General features: G+C 47.5%; 1 protein-coding gene across 1 annotated transcript in view; it reads left to right on the forward strand.

The window, feature by feature from the left end:
* The window catches only part of LOC140411216 (uncharacterized), a 68532-nt gene that overhangs the window by 42969 nt on the left and 11960 nt on the right, over positions 1–13603 (forward strand). Inside the window, exon 3 of the mRNA XM_072500321.1 lies at positions 3744–3918. Within this exon, the coding sequence (XP_072356422.1) occupies positions 3744–3918 (175 nt within the window). The remainder of the gene's footprint in view (positions 1–3743; positions 3919–13603) is intronic.

Here is a 13603-nt window from a genome sequence, read left to right on the forward strand (position 1 = left end):
CTGTTGGATCCGAATGATCCACTGCCCTCCTTACCATTTGCCCTAGATCCCTGGCATGGTACTGGTCGTGGACCTGACGTGTAATATGAGGGCTTACCGAAGCTGACTGTGGCCATAAATGTGGTGGTATTGTAACAAAATCGGCTGTACCTTCTTTTCCCGTGACTGTGGCTGTAACCTTGACTGGCCATTCGGTCCCAATTAATGGCCGGTATTTGTCCTCCAACTCCCTGTTTTGTCCGGTTCTGTCTTAGGCCAGGGTAACATGATGCAGTGAATGCTCAATGTCTAACGTCCACCACTGGGGGTGATAGAAATATAGCACTGTTGTCTCATCCTCCATGATTGGACCGTTACCCCTTCGTCTCCGCACTCTAGCTGTAGCTGGAAGATACACAGTAAATCTCGGGCCAACAAGTTACAGTCCAATCCAGTAGTCACTACAAACTGATGATCTGCAGACTTATTCTCGTAAGTGACTGTCACAGGTTCAGAAATAGGATACTCACACACCTGTCCTTAGAACCCCGACAATTGCTGCGTGTGGTCGGATAATGGTAGTCGAAGTTCTGATTGCACAGAAGACATGGCTGCTCCAGTGTCGATTACAAATGGGTGATGTTGATCTCCTATCTGCAGAGAGATAATAGGTTCCCTGTCCGATTGAAGAGTCCTTATGACTAAATTAGCTAGTCAATCCTGTGTTGGGAAAGGGTTTGCCTGGGAGAAGTCAGTGTATCTCGTCTGTCCTCCCCTTGGTGGGTACCCCCACCTTTGGGTCGGATAATCTCCTTCTGCTGCCCGTCTTTTAAAGGGGCATTCCTGTTGCCAGTGATCTGCACGGCCGCAATTAAAACATGCATTGCTCCCTCTATATCTGCCCCGTCCTCTTCTCCCAGTAGACCAATGGCCCCTCAGAGGGGGCGGCGGTTGTAAAGCTGTTGGTGCATACGGTGGGCCATAAAAAGGAGCTGAGGGTCCATTTGGGTGGGTTTGATATCCTCCCCCTCACTGATCCAACCACCCAAAGTCACAATATTGGGGCTTCTGCTGGTAAACTACCATTTCTGCCGCTTGTTGGGGTCGCAGATCATCCTTTTTCATTACATACTCAGTCTTAACCTTTGTAACTGAGCCTCCTTCCTGGCCTACCCCCTCCTTCCAATAAAATCTGACTGCCCTTGCCATCTGGGAAGGGTCGTTCTCTGTCCAATTCATGTTATTACATTTCACAGCAGTAGCCACGGAAGGTGGTAGGCAATGCATTAACATAGCTCAATATTGAGGGGAATTCTGACCATTTTGATATGGCAAGTCGCCTGACTGCCCACGGTAGATTTCATTAAAACGCTCCAGAAATTCCTCTGGCTCTTTAGTCTTCTTAGGTTTTAGGTCTAAGATAGCAGAAATATTTATGAGCTTTTGAAATGTGCTATTCAACGCATTCAGGATCTGTGTCCATCTATCGTCGTCTAACGCATGGGCTTGCTGAAGTGCGGCGTGGCTAGCATAATTCAGGTGATTGGTATCTTCCTAATCGGCAACTGTCTCCGAGTCTCACCAGGGGGCACTCTAGCTATTTCCTCTGGTTCTTCCAAGACTTCGACGTCCCTCCCTGTCACTAGAGGGAGTTCTTTCTCTTCAAAATCATCTGTTGCAGCTCCCTTTGTTCTGAAATTTGCGGTTTCCCCTTGGTTTGGAGGGATTTAGGTGGTATGTTTAATTGTTTCTGGTTAGGATCAAGCCCTTCTCTTGCTGTCCGAGATCTGGTCCTAGAGCTATCTGGGCTTGCGGAACAGAGCTCCTCTTTCTCTACTGATCGTGAAGATGGTAAATCGGGACCCACACTATCATCCAAAAGGGCTGGAGTTACTGACATGATTGGAATCTGGGGAGCAGTGACTGGTTATAAATTATTATACTCTGGTGGTTCTGGAATTAGTGCAGACAATGCTACAGGTGCAGTCAAAACTTTTACTGACATTTTTAAATTATTGAATTAATCATTTTCTGTCAATTCAAGGCCAGCCATTGAACTACGTAGCTCATCTTTTGTTTGACCCGAGACTTTCCTGTCTCTACTTGCGCGTTTTTTGTTTTGTTTTTTCTTGGCAAAATGATTGAAAAGGTTCTAACAGTGTTCATTTAAAACTTTAAAATGTTTGAAAATTCAAATTGAATTACTGCAACTTGCAAGCTTAGCTCTGATCTCAACTCAGAACTAAATGTACGATTTGCTTAACACAACTTGTATAACATTTACAACTTAATTAATTCTTTATCTTAACAATTTTTCTTTTAACAAGTTTTTCTTGTTGGCAAAAATGTTGGCAAAGTCAACTATCATCTCCAGATTTACACTTTTTAAAATGGTGTCAGTGATCTTCTTTAAGTTTCTATTAATTCACAAATAAAATGAGATAAACATTATTTCAAGTAAGTAAAACTTAAGATTCTGGCAATTTCAATCAATTGCTTTCGAAAATAATAACTTTTATCAAAGAGGTGGAGAAACTCACTGGTTTCCTTTAATTAATTCAAAACGTAACTTTGCTGGAGTTCACTGACTCAAAGGAAAGGTATCCGATTACACTACAGGCTGCTGCTCCTGAGTGAGAAGCACAATCTGTCGTCTTTAACTTTGGCTGCTGCTGTTAACCCTTTGAGAGACTTCTGCTTCAACCAATATGCAGCATTCCCCACAATCTCAACTAGTCCTCAGAACTGCACCCTTCGCCACCACAGTCCAAGGGTACAATTTTAGCTTAATCAACTATATATTTAAAACACTCACACATGGAGTTGAACCATCTTCAGATTTAGATGTCACATCAACCCATAACCTAACCCAAGCCGAATCAGAACTCACACATGGAGTTGAACCATCTTCAGATTTAAAAACACTTATTTAACTGACCCCTCATCTGCTGAAATCACATCAGTCGTCAACAACACATTTAACCCAAAACTGAAGTATCAATTATGATATCCCATCAGTTTAATTTGCTAATCCCCAGACTGACCTTTGATTTCGTCGAGACGATCTTTCCGTACCAACCGCGAGTGACCAGACTAATCAGACGATAAGAAGAGGGGAAAAAGCAATGCGCGGTGATTTTCCAGCTATACATTGTGGGCCTCTTCTTCCCACTCTCTCTGGTCATAATCAGTCTAATTCTGATTTCGCAGTTGGTCAGAACCGTCTTGAGAAATCCCGGGTTTTCGGCACCAAATGACAAATCCCAAATTTCTTTACCCGTCAGTCTGGCCTCAATAAAAGTCGAGATGGATTTGCAGGTACAGCATTAGTTATTTTATTTAGCTTGCAAGCTTGATTCATTTCACAGAGGCATAAGACACATCCAGTCTCCTACACCCCGGAAAGCGAATGAACAAAGAGACAAATGGATCTCTGCAAATCAATTCAAATGGTATCAGGTTTCACATACACGATTCCCATAGGTCATCCTATACACCTCCTGAACTAGTCAGACATTCTGATTGGCTCACTTCCAATCCCTTCCTCTGGCCCCTATTACCCAGCATCCTTTTCTCCTCCTTTGGTGGACACACCTCCTCCTTGCTTTGCCATGCGGTCTGAAATCCTTTGTCTGTGAACTCACCAGAATGAGACTGGCCTAGCTCTACATTACAGTAACTAATATCTCGAAAGTAACTATTTTATATCACATTCGTCAAGCTGATCACCCAGTTAAATGCTGTAACAGTGTCTCTGTCCACAGGTACTATTGTTCCTCTCTCTGCACCTTGGGGAGTTTTTGGATACTTGAAAAATGGCGAAATACAGCAGAGATTCCGAGTATTTCTTGTGATAGTTCCTCAAGTCTCCAACCCGCCTCAACCAACAGATCCAACAGTTGAAATAGTGACAGCCCCTCCTGTTTGGTACTATAGCAGGTGAGTTTAGTGACTGATATATTGTGATTGGTGTTTCTTTCTGTCAGCTCTTGTATCAACATCAGCCCGGGGAGCAATTCTCCAGTTTTGAGACTAAGTGCTGTGGAGTGGGCAGGAATGTGGGTAGGAGCGTGGGCAGGAACGTGGGCGGGAGCGTGGGCAGGAACGTGGGCAGGAATGTCGGCAGGAACGTGGGCAGGAACTTGGGCAGGAACTTGGGCAGGAACTTGGTCAGGAACTTGGGCAGGAGCGTGGGCAGGAGCGTGGGCAGGAGCGTGGGCAGGAGCGTGGGCAGAAATGTGGGCAGGAATGTGGGAGAAACGTGGGCAGGAATGTGGACAGGAATGTGGGAGAAACGTGGGCAGGAACGTGGGCAGGAATGTGGGCAGGAATGTGGGCAGGAGCGTGGGCAGGAACGTGGGCAGGAACATGGGCAGGAACATGGGCAGGAGCATGGGCAGGAGCATGGGCAGGAGCGTGGGCAGGAGCGTGGGCAGGAGCGTGGGCAGGAGCGTGGGCAGGAGCGTGGGCAGGAGCGTGGGCAGGAACATAGAACATAGAACATAGAAAATACAGCACAGAACAGGCCCTTCGGCCCACGATGTTGTGCCGAACCTTTGTCCTAGATTAATCATAGATTATCATTGAATTTACAGTGCATTAGGAGGCCATTCGGCCCTTTGAGTCTGCACCGGCTCTTGGAAAGAGCCCCCTACCCAAACTCAACACCTCCACCCAACACCAAGGGCAATTTTGGACACTAAGGGCAATTTATCCTGGCCAATCCACCGAACCTGCACATCTTTGGACTGTGGGAGGAAACCGCAGCACCCGGAGGAAACCCACGCACACACGGGGAGGATGTGCAGACTCCGCACAGACAGTGACCCAAGCCGGAATCGAACCTGGGACCCTGGAGCTGTGAAGCAATTGCGCTATCCACAATGCTACCGTGCTGCCCTTAAGAACAAATAAACCTACACTATATCATTTTACCGTCATCCATGTACCTATCCAATAGCTGCTTGAAGGTCCCTAATGTTTCTGACTCAACTACTTCCACAGGCAGTGCATTCCATGCCCCCACTACTCTCTGGGTAAAGAACCTACCTCTGATATCCCTCCTATATCTTCCACCTTTCACCTTAAATTTATGTCCCCTCGTAATGGTTTGTTCCACCCAGGGAAAAAGTCTCTGACTGTCTACTCTATCTATTCCCCTGATCATCTTATAAACCTCTATCAAGTCGCCCCTCATCCTTCTCCGTTCTAATGAGAAAAGGCCTTACACCCTCAACCTTTCCTCGTAAGACCTACTCTCCATTCCAGGCAACATCCTGGTAAATCTCCTTTGCACCTTTTCCAAAGCTTCCACATCCTTCCTAAAATGAGGCGACCAGAACTGTACACAGTACTCCAAATGTGGCCTTACCAAAGTTTTGTACAGCTGCATCACCACCTCACGGCTCTTAAATTCAATCCCTCTGTTAATGAACGCGAGCACACCATAGGCCTTCTTCACAGCTCTATCCACTTGAGTGGCAACTTTCAAAGATGTATGAACGTAGACCCCAAGATCTCTCTGCTCCTCCATATTGCCAAGAACTCTACCGTTAACCCTGTATTCCGCATTCATATTTGTCTTTCCAAAATGGACAACCTCACACTTTTCAGGGTTAAACTCCATCTGCCACTTCTCAGCCCAGCTCTGCATCCTATCTATGTCTCTTTGCAGCCGACAACAGCCCTCCTCACTATCCACAACTCCACCAATCTTCGTATCGTCTGCAAATTTACTGACCCACCCTTCAACTCCCTCATCCAAGTCATTAATGAAAATCACAAACAGCAGAGGACCCAGAACTGATCCCTGCGGTATGCCACTGGTAACTGGGATCCAGGCTGAATATTTGCCATCCACCACCACTCTCTGACTTCTATCGGTTAGCCAGTTCGTTATCCAACTGGCCAAATTTCCCACTATCCCATGCCTCCTTACTTTCTGCAGAAGCCTACCATGGGGAACCTTATCAAATGCCTTACTAAAATCCATGTACACTACATCCACTGCTTTACCTTCATCCACATGCTTGGTCACCTCCTCAAAGAATTCAATAAGACTTGTAAGGCAAGACCTACCCCTCACAAATCCGTGCTGACTATCCCTAATCAAGCAGTGTCTTTCCAGATGCTCAGAAATCCTATCCTTCAGTACCCTTTCCATTCCTTTGCCTACCACTGAAGTAAGACTAACTGGCCTGTAATTCCCAGGGTTATCCCTAGTCCCTTTTTTGAACAGGGGCACGACATTCGCCACTCTCCAATCCCCTGGTACCACCCTGTTGACAGTGAGGACGAAAAGATCATTGCCAACGGCTCTGCAATTTCATCTCTTGCTTCCCATAGAATCCTTGGATATATCACGTCAGGCCCGGGGGACTTGTCTATCCTCAAGTTTTTCAAAATGCCCAACACATCTTCCTTCCTAACAAGTATTTCCTCGAGCTTACCAATCTGTTTCACACTGTCCTCTCCAACAATATGGCCCCTCCCATTTGTAAATGCAGAAGAAAAGTACTCGTTCAAGACCTCTCCTATCTCTTCAGACTCAATACACAATCTCCCGCTACTGTCCTTGATCGGACCTACCCTCGCTCTAGTCATTCTCATATTTCTCACATATGTGTAAAAGGCCTTGGGGTTTTCCTTGATCCTACCCGCCAAAGATTGTTCATGCCCTCTCTTAGCTCTCCTAATCCCTTTCTTCAGTTCCCTCCTGGCTATCTTGTATCCCTCCAATGCCCTGTCTGAACCTTGTTTCCTCAGCCTTACATAAGTCTCCTTTTTCCTCTTAACAAGACATTCAACCTCTCTTGTCAACCATGGTTCCCTCACTCGACCATCTCTTACCTGCCTGACAGGGACATACATATCAAGGACACGTAGTACCTGTTCCTTGAACAAGTTCCACATTTCACTTGTGTCCTTCCCTGACAGCCTATGTTCCCAACTTATGCACTTCAATTCTTGTCTGACAACATCGTATTTACCCTTCCCCCAATTGTAAACCTTGCCCTGTTGCACGCACCTATCCCTCTCCATTACTAAAGTGAAAGTCACAGAATTGTGGTCACTATCTCCAAAATGCTCCCCCACTAACAAATCTATCACTTGCCCTGGTTCATTACCAAGTACTAAATCCAATATTGCCCTTCCTCTGGTCGGACAATCTACATACTGTGTTAGAAAAGCTTCCTGGACACACTGCACAAACACCACCCCATCCAAACTATTTGATCTAAAGAGTTTCCACTCAATATTTGGGAAGTTAAAGTCGCCCATGACTACTACCCTGTGACTTCTGCACCTTTCCAAAATCTGTTTCCCAATCTGTTCCTCCACATCTCTGCTACTATTGGGGGTCTATAGAAAACTCCTAACAAGGTGACTGCTCCTTTCCTATTTCTGACTTCAACCCACACTACCTCAGTAGGCTGATACTCCTCGAAATGCCTTTCTTCAGCTGTTATACTATCTCTAATTAACAATGCCACCCCCCCCCCCCACCTCTTTTACCACCCTCCCTAATCTTATTGAAACATCTATAACCAGGGACCTCCAACAACCATTTCTGCCCCTCTTCTATCCAAGTTTCCGTGATGGCCACCACATCGTAGTCCCAAGTACCGATCCATGCCTTAAGTTCACCCACCTTATTCCTGATGCTTCTTGCGTTGAAGTATACACACTTCAACCCATCTCCGTGCCTGCAAGTACTCTCCTTTGTCAGTGTTCCCTTCCCCACTGCCTCATTACACGCTTTGGCATCCTGAATATCGGCTACCTTAGTTGCTGGACTACAAATCCGGTTCCCATTCCCCTGCCAAATTAGTTTAAACCCTCCCGAAGAGTACTAGAAAACCTCCCTCCCAGGATATTGGTGCCCCTCTGGTTCAGATGCAACCCGTCCTGCTTGTACAGGTCCTACCTTCCCCAGAATGTGCTCCAATTATCCAAATACCTGAAGCCCTCCCTCCTACACCATTCCTGCATCCACGTGTTCAACTGCACTCTCTCCCTATTCCTAGCCTCGCTATCACGTGGCACCGGCAACAAACCAGAGATGACAACTCTGTCTGTCCTGGCTTTTAACTTCCAGCCTAACTCCCTGAACTTGTTTATTACCTCCACACCCCTTTTCCTACCTATGTCGTTGGTACCAATGTGCACCACGACTTCTGGCTGCTCACCCTCCCCCTTAAGGATCCTGAAGACACGATCCGAGACATCCCTGGCCCTGGCACCCGGGAGGCAACATACCTTCCGGGAGTCTCGCTCGCGACCACAGAATCTCCTATCTATTCCCCTAACCATTGAATCTCCTACAACTATTGCTTTTCTATTCTCCCCCCTTCGCTTCTGAGCCCCAGAGCCAGACTCAGTGCCAGAGACCTGGCCGCTAGGGCCTTCCCCCGGTAGGTCATCCCCCCCAACAGCATCCAAAACGGTATACTTGTTTTGAAGGGGAACGGCCACGAGGGATCCCTGCACTGTCTGCCTGTTTGTTTTTTCCCCCTGACGGTAACCCAGCTATTCTTGTCCTGTACCTTGGGTGTGGTTACCTCCCTGTAACTCTTCTCAATCACCCCCTCTGCCTCCCGGATGATCCGAAGGTCATCCAGCTTCAGCTCCAGTTCCCTAACACGGTCTTTAAGGAGCTGAAGTTGGGTGCACTTCCCGCAGGTATAGTCAGCGGGGACACAGGTGGTATCCCTCACCAGCCACATCCTACAGGAGGAGCATGCAACTGGCCTAGCCTCCATCCCCTCTTCCCTGACAGAATATAGCTGCCCTGTGGACTAACTAGATCTCCGCCCTCCGACCCTGCTCCCAGTCAGCTACACTCTCTGTAAACTCCTGGCTCTCTTCTCACTCTTTGCGGAAATGTCGGAAACAAAATGAAAAGAGCACCTTACTCCCTCCTCACCTAACTCCCTCGGTCACCAAACTCTCACTATCGCACTCAAATGCACCAAATTCAGCACTCCCTCGGTCACCAAACTCTCACTATCGCACTCAAATGCACCAAATTCAGCACTCAGTGCAAACAAAGTCTGCACTGTAGGGGATCCCTTTTATACTGTGAATCTCGCCTCTGAAAACTGGCCTAATCCAATTAACTAATTAACAAGCTCCAGCTGCAAGTGCCGACAAGTAGAAGCTTGTTTAAAGCTGATTGAAAATTCACCACCTTCTAAACCAAACAGCAACTTTTAAGTTAATTAACTAAATAAAAGGAAAACTAAGCTTTAGATAAAAATGAAGCCTTATACTCCCTCGGTCACCAAACTCTCACTATCGCACTCAAAATGCATCAGCGTGGGCAGGAGCGTGGGCAGGAACGTGGGCAGGAACATGGGCAGGAACGTGGGCAGGAGCGTGGGCAGGAATGTCGGCAGGACCGGTGGCAGGAGCGTGGGCAGGAATGTCGGCAGGAGCGTGGGCAGGAATGTGGGCGGGAGCGTGGGCAGGAACGTGGGCAGGAATGTCGGCAGGAACGTGGGCAGGAACTTGGGCAGGAACCTGGGCAGGAACCTGGTCAGGAACTTGGGCAGGAGCATGGGCAGGAGCATGGGCAGGAGCGTGGGCAGGAGCGTGGGCAGGAGCGTGGGCAGAAATGTGGGCAGGAATGTGGGAGAAATGTGGGCAGGAATGTGGGCAGGAATGTGGGAGAAACGTGGGCAGGAACGTGGGCAGGAATGTGGGCAGGAATGTGGGCAGGAGCGTGGGCAGGAACGTGGGCAGGAACATGGGCAGGAACATGGGCAGGAGCATGGGCAGGAGCGTGGGCAGGAGCGTGGGCAGGAGCGTGGGCAGGAGCGTGGGCAGGAACATAGAACATAGAACATAGAAAATACAGCACAGAACAGGCCCTTCGGCCCACGATGTTGTGCCGAACCTTTGTCCTAGATTAATCATAGATTATCATTGAATTTACAGTGCATTAGGAGGCCATTCGGCCCTTTGAGTCTGCACCGGCTCTTGGAAAGAGCCCCCTACCCAAACTCAACACCTCCACCCAACACCAAGGGCAATTTTGGACACTAAGGGCAATTTATCATGGCCAATCCACCGAACCTGCACATCTTTGGACTGTGGGAGGAAACCGCAGCACCCGGAGGAAACCCACGCACACACGGGGAGGATGTGCAGACTCCGCACAGACAGTGACCCAAGCCGGAATCGAACCTGGGACCCTGGAGCTGTGAAGCAATTGCGCTATCCACAATGCTACCGTGCTGCCCTTAAGAACAAATAAACCTACACTATATCATTTTACCGTCATCCATGTACCTATCCAATAGCTGCTTGAAGGTCCCTAATGTTTCTGACTCAACTACTTCCACAGGCAGTGCATTCCATGCCCCCACTACTCTCTGGGTAAAGAACCTACCTCTGATATCCCTCCTATATCTTCCACCTTTCACCTTAAATTTATGTCCCCTCGTAATGGTTTGTTCCACCCAGGGAAAAAGTCTCTGACTGTCTACTCTATCTATTCCCCTGATCATCTTATAAACCTCTATCAAGTCACCCCTCATCCTTCTCCGTTCTAATGAGAAAAGGCCTTACACCCTCAACCTTTCCTCGTAAGACCTACTCTCCATTCCAGGCAACATCCTGGTAAATCTCCTTTGCACCTTTTCCAAAGCTTCCACATCCTTCCTAAAATGAGGCGACCAGAACTGTACACAGTACTCCAAATGTGGCCTTACCAAAGTTTTGTACAGCTGCATCACCACCTCACGGCTCTTAAATTCAATCCCTCTGTTAATGAACGCGAGCACACCATAGGCCTTCTTCACAGCTCTATCCACTTGAGTGGCAACTTTCAAAGATGTATGAACGTAGACCCCAAGATCTCTCTGCTCCTCCATATTGCCAAGAACTCTACCGTTAACCCTGTATTCCGCATTCATATTTGTCTTTCCAAAATGGACAACCTCACACTTTTCAGGGTTAAACTCCATCTGCCACTTCTCAGCCCAGCTCTGCATCCTATCTATGTCTCTTTGCAGCCGACAACAGCCCTCCTCACTATCCACAACTCCACCAATCTTCGTATCGTCTGCAAATTTACTGACCCACCCTTCAACTCCCTCATCCAAGTCATTAATGAAAATCACAAACAGCAGAGGACCCAGAACTGATCCCTGCGGTATGCCACTGGTAACTGGGATCCAGGCTGAATATTTGCCATCCACCACCACTCTCTGACTTCTATCGGTTAGCCAGTTCGTTATCCAACTGGCCAAATTTCCCACTATCCCATGCCTCCTTACTTTCTGCAGAAGCCTACCATGGGGAACCTTATCAAATGCCTTACTAAAATCCATGTACACTACATCCACTGCTTTACCTTCATCCACATGCTTGGTCACCTCCTCAAAGAATTCAATAAGACTTGTAAGGCAAGACCTACCCCTCACAAATCCGTGCTGACTATCCCTAATCAAGCAGTGTCTTTCCAGATGCTCAGAAATCCTATCCTTCAGTACCCTTTCCATTCCTTTGCCTACCACTGAAGTAAGACTAACTGGCCTGTAATTCCCAGGGTTATCCCTAGTCCCTTTTTTGAACAGGGGCACGACATTCGCCACTCTCCAATCCCCTGGTACCACCCTGTTGACAGTGAGGACGAAAAGATCATTGCCAACGGCTCTGCAATTTCATCTCTTGCTTCCCATAGAATCCTTGGATATATCACGTCAGGCCCGGGGGACTTGTCTATCCTCAAGTTTTTCAAAATGCCCAACACATCTTCCTTCCTAACAAGTATTTCCTCGAGCTTACCAATCTGTTTCACACTGTCCTCTCCAACAATATGGCCCCTCCCATTTGTAAATGCAGAAGAAAAGTACTCGTTCAAGACCTCTCCTATCTCTTCAGACTCAATACACAATCTCCCGCTACTGTCCTTGATCGGACCTACCCTCGCTCTAGTCATTCTCATATTTCTCACATATGTGTAAAAGGCCTTGGGGTTTTCCTTGATCCTACCCGCCAAAGATTGTTCATGCCCTCTCTTAGCTCTCCTAATCCCTTTCTTCAGTTCCCTCCTGGCTATCTTGTATCCCTCCAATGCCCTGTCTGAACCTTGTTTCCTCAGCCTTACATAAGTCTCCTTTTTCCTCTTAACAAGACATTCAACCTCTCTTGTCAACCATGGTTCCCTCACTCGACCATCTCTTACCTGCCTGACAGGGACATACATATCAAGGACACGTAGTACCTGTTCCTTGAACAAGTTCCACATTTCACTTGTGTCCTTCCCTGACAGCCTATGTTCCCAACTTATGCACTTCAATTCTTGTCTGACAACATCGTATTTACCCTTCCCCCAATTGTAAACCTTGCCCTGTTGCACGCACCTATCCCTCTCCATTACTAAAGTGAAAGTCACAGAATTGTGGTCACTATCTCCAAAATGCTCCCCCACTAACAAATCTATCACTTGCCCTGGTTCATTACCAAGTACTAAATCCAATATTGCCCTTCCTCTGGTCGGACAATCTACATACTGTGTTAGAAAAGCTTCCTGGACACACTGCACAAACACCACCCCATCCAAACTATTTGATCTAAAGAGTTTCCACTCAATATTTGGGAAGTTAAAGTCGCCCATGACTACTACCCTGTGACTTCTGCACCTTTCCAAAATCTGTTTCCCAATCTGTTCCTCCACATCTCTGCTACTATTGGGGGTCTATAGAAAACTCCTAACAAGGTGACTGCTCCTTTCCTATTTCTGACTTCAACCCACACTACCTCAGTAGGCTGATACTCCTCGAAATGCCTTTCTTCAGCTGTTATACTATCTCTAATTAACAATGCCACCCCCCCCCCCCCCACCTCTTTTACCACCCTCCCTAATCTTATTGAAACATCTATAACCAGGGACCTCCAACAACCATTTCTGCCCCTCTTCTATCCAAGTTTCCGTGATGGCCACCACATCGTAGTCCCAAGTACCGATCCATGCCTTAAGTTCACCCACCTTATTCCTGATGCTTCTTGCGTTGAAGTATACACACTTCAACCCATCTCCGTGCCTGCAAGTACTCTCCTTTGTCAGTGTTCCCTTCCCCACTGCCTCATTACACGCTTTGGCATCCTGAATATCGGCTACCTTAGTTGCTGGACTACAAATCCGGTTCCCATTCCCCTGCCAAATTAGTTTAAACCCTCCCGAAGAGTACTAGAAAACCTCCCTCCCAGGATATTGGTGCCCCTCTGGTTCAGATGCAACCCGTCCTGCTTGTACAGGTCCTACCTTCCCCAGAATGTGCTCCAATTATCCAAATACCTGAAGCCCTCCCTCCTACACCATTCCTGCATCCACGTGTTCAACTGCACTCTCTCCCTATTCCTAGCCTCGCTATCACGTGGCACCGGCAACAAACCAGAGATGACAACTCTGTCTGTCCTGGCTTTTAACTTCCAGCCTAACTCCCTGAACTTGTTTATTACCGCCACACCCCTTTTCCTACCTATGTCGTTGGTACCAATGTGCACCACGACTTCTGGCTGCTCACCCTCCCCCTTAAGGATCCTGAAGACACGATCCGAGACATCCCTGGCCCTGGCACCCGGGAGGCAACATACCTTCCGGGAGTCTCGCTCG

This window comes from Scyliorhinus torazame, chromosome 4, assembly GCF_047496885.1.
Source record: "Scyliorhinus torazame isolate Kashiwa2021f chromosome 4, sScyTor2.1, whole genome shotgun sequence".
Taxonomy (NCBI): Eukaryota; Metazoa; Chordata; class Chondrichthyes; order Carcharhiniformes; family Scyliorhinidae; genus Scyliorhinus; species Scyliorhinus torazame.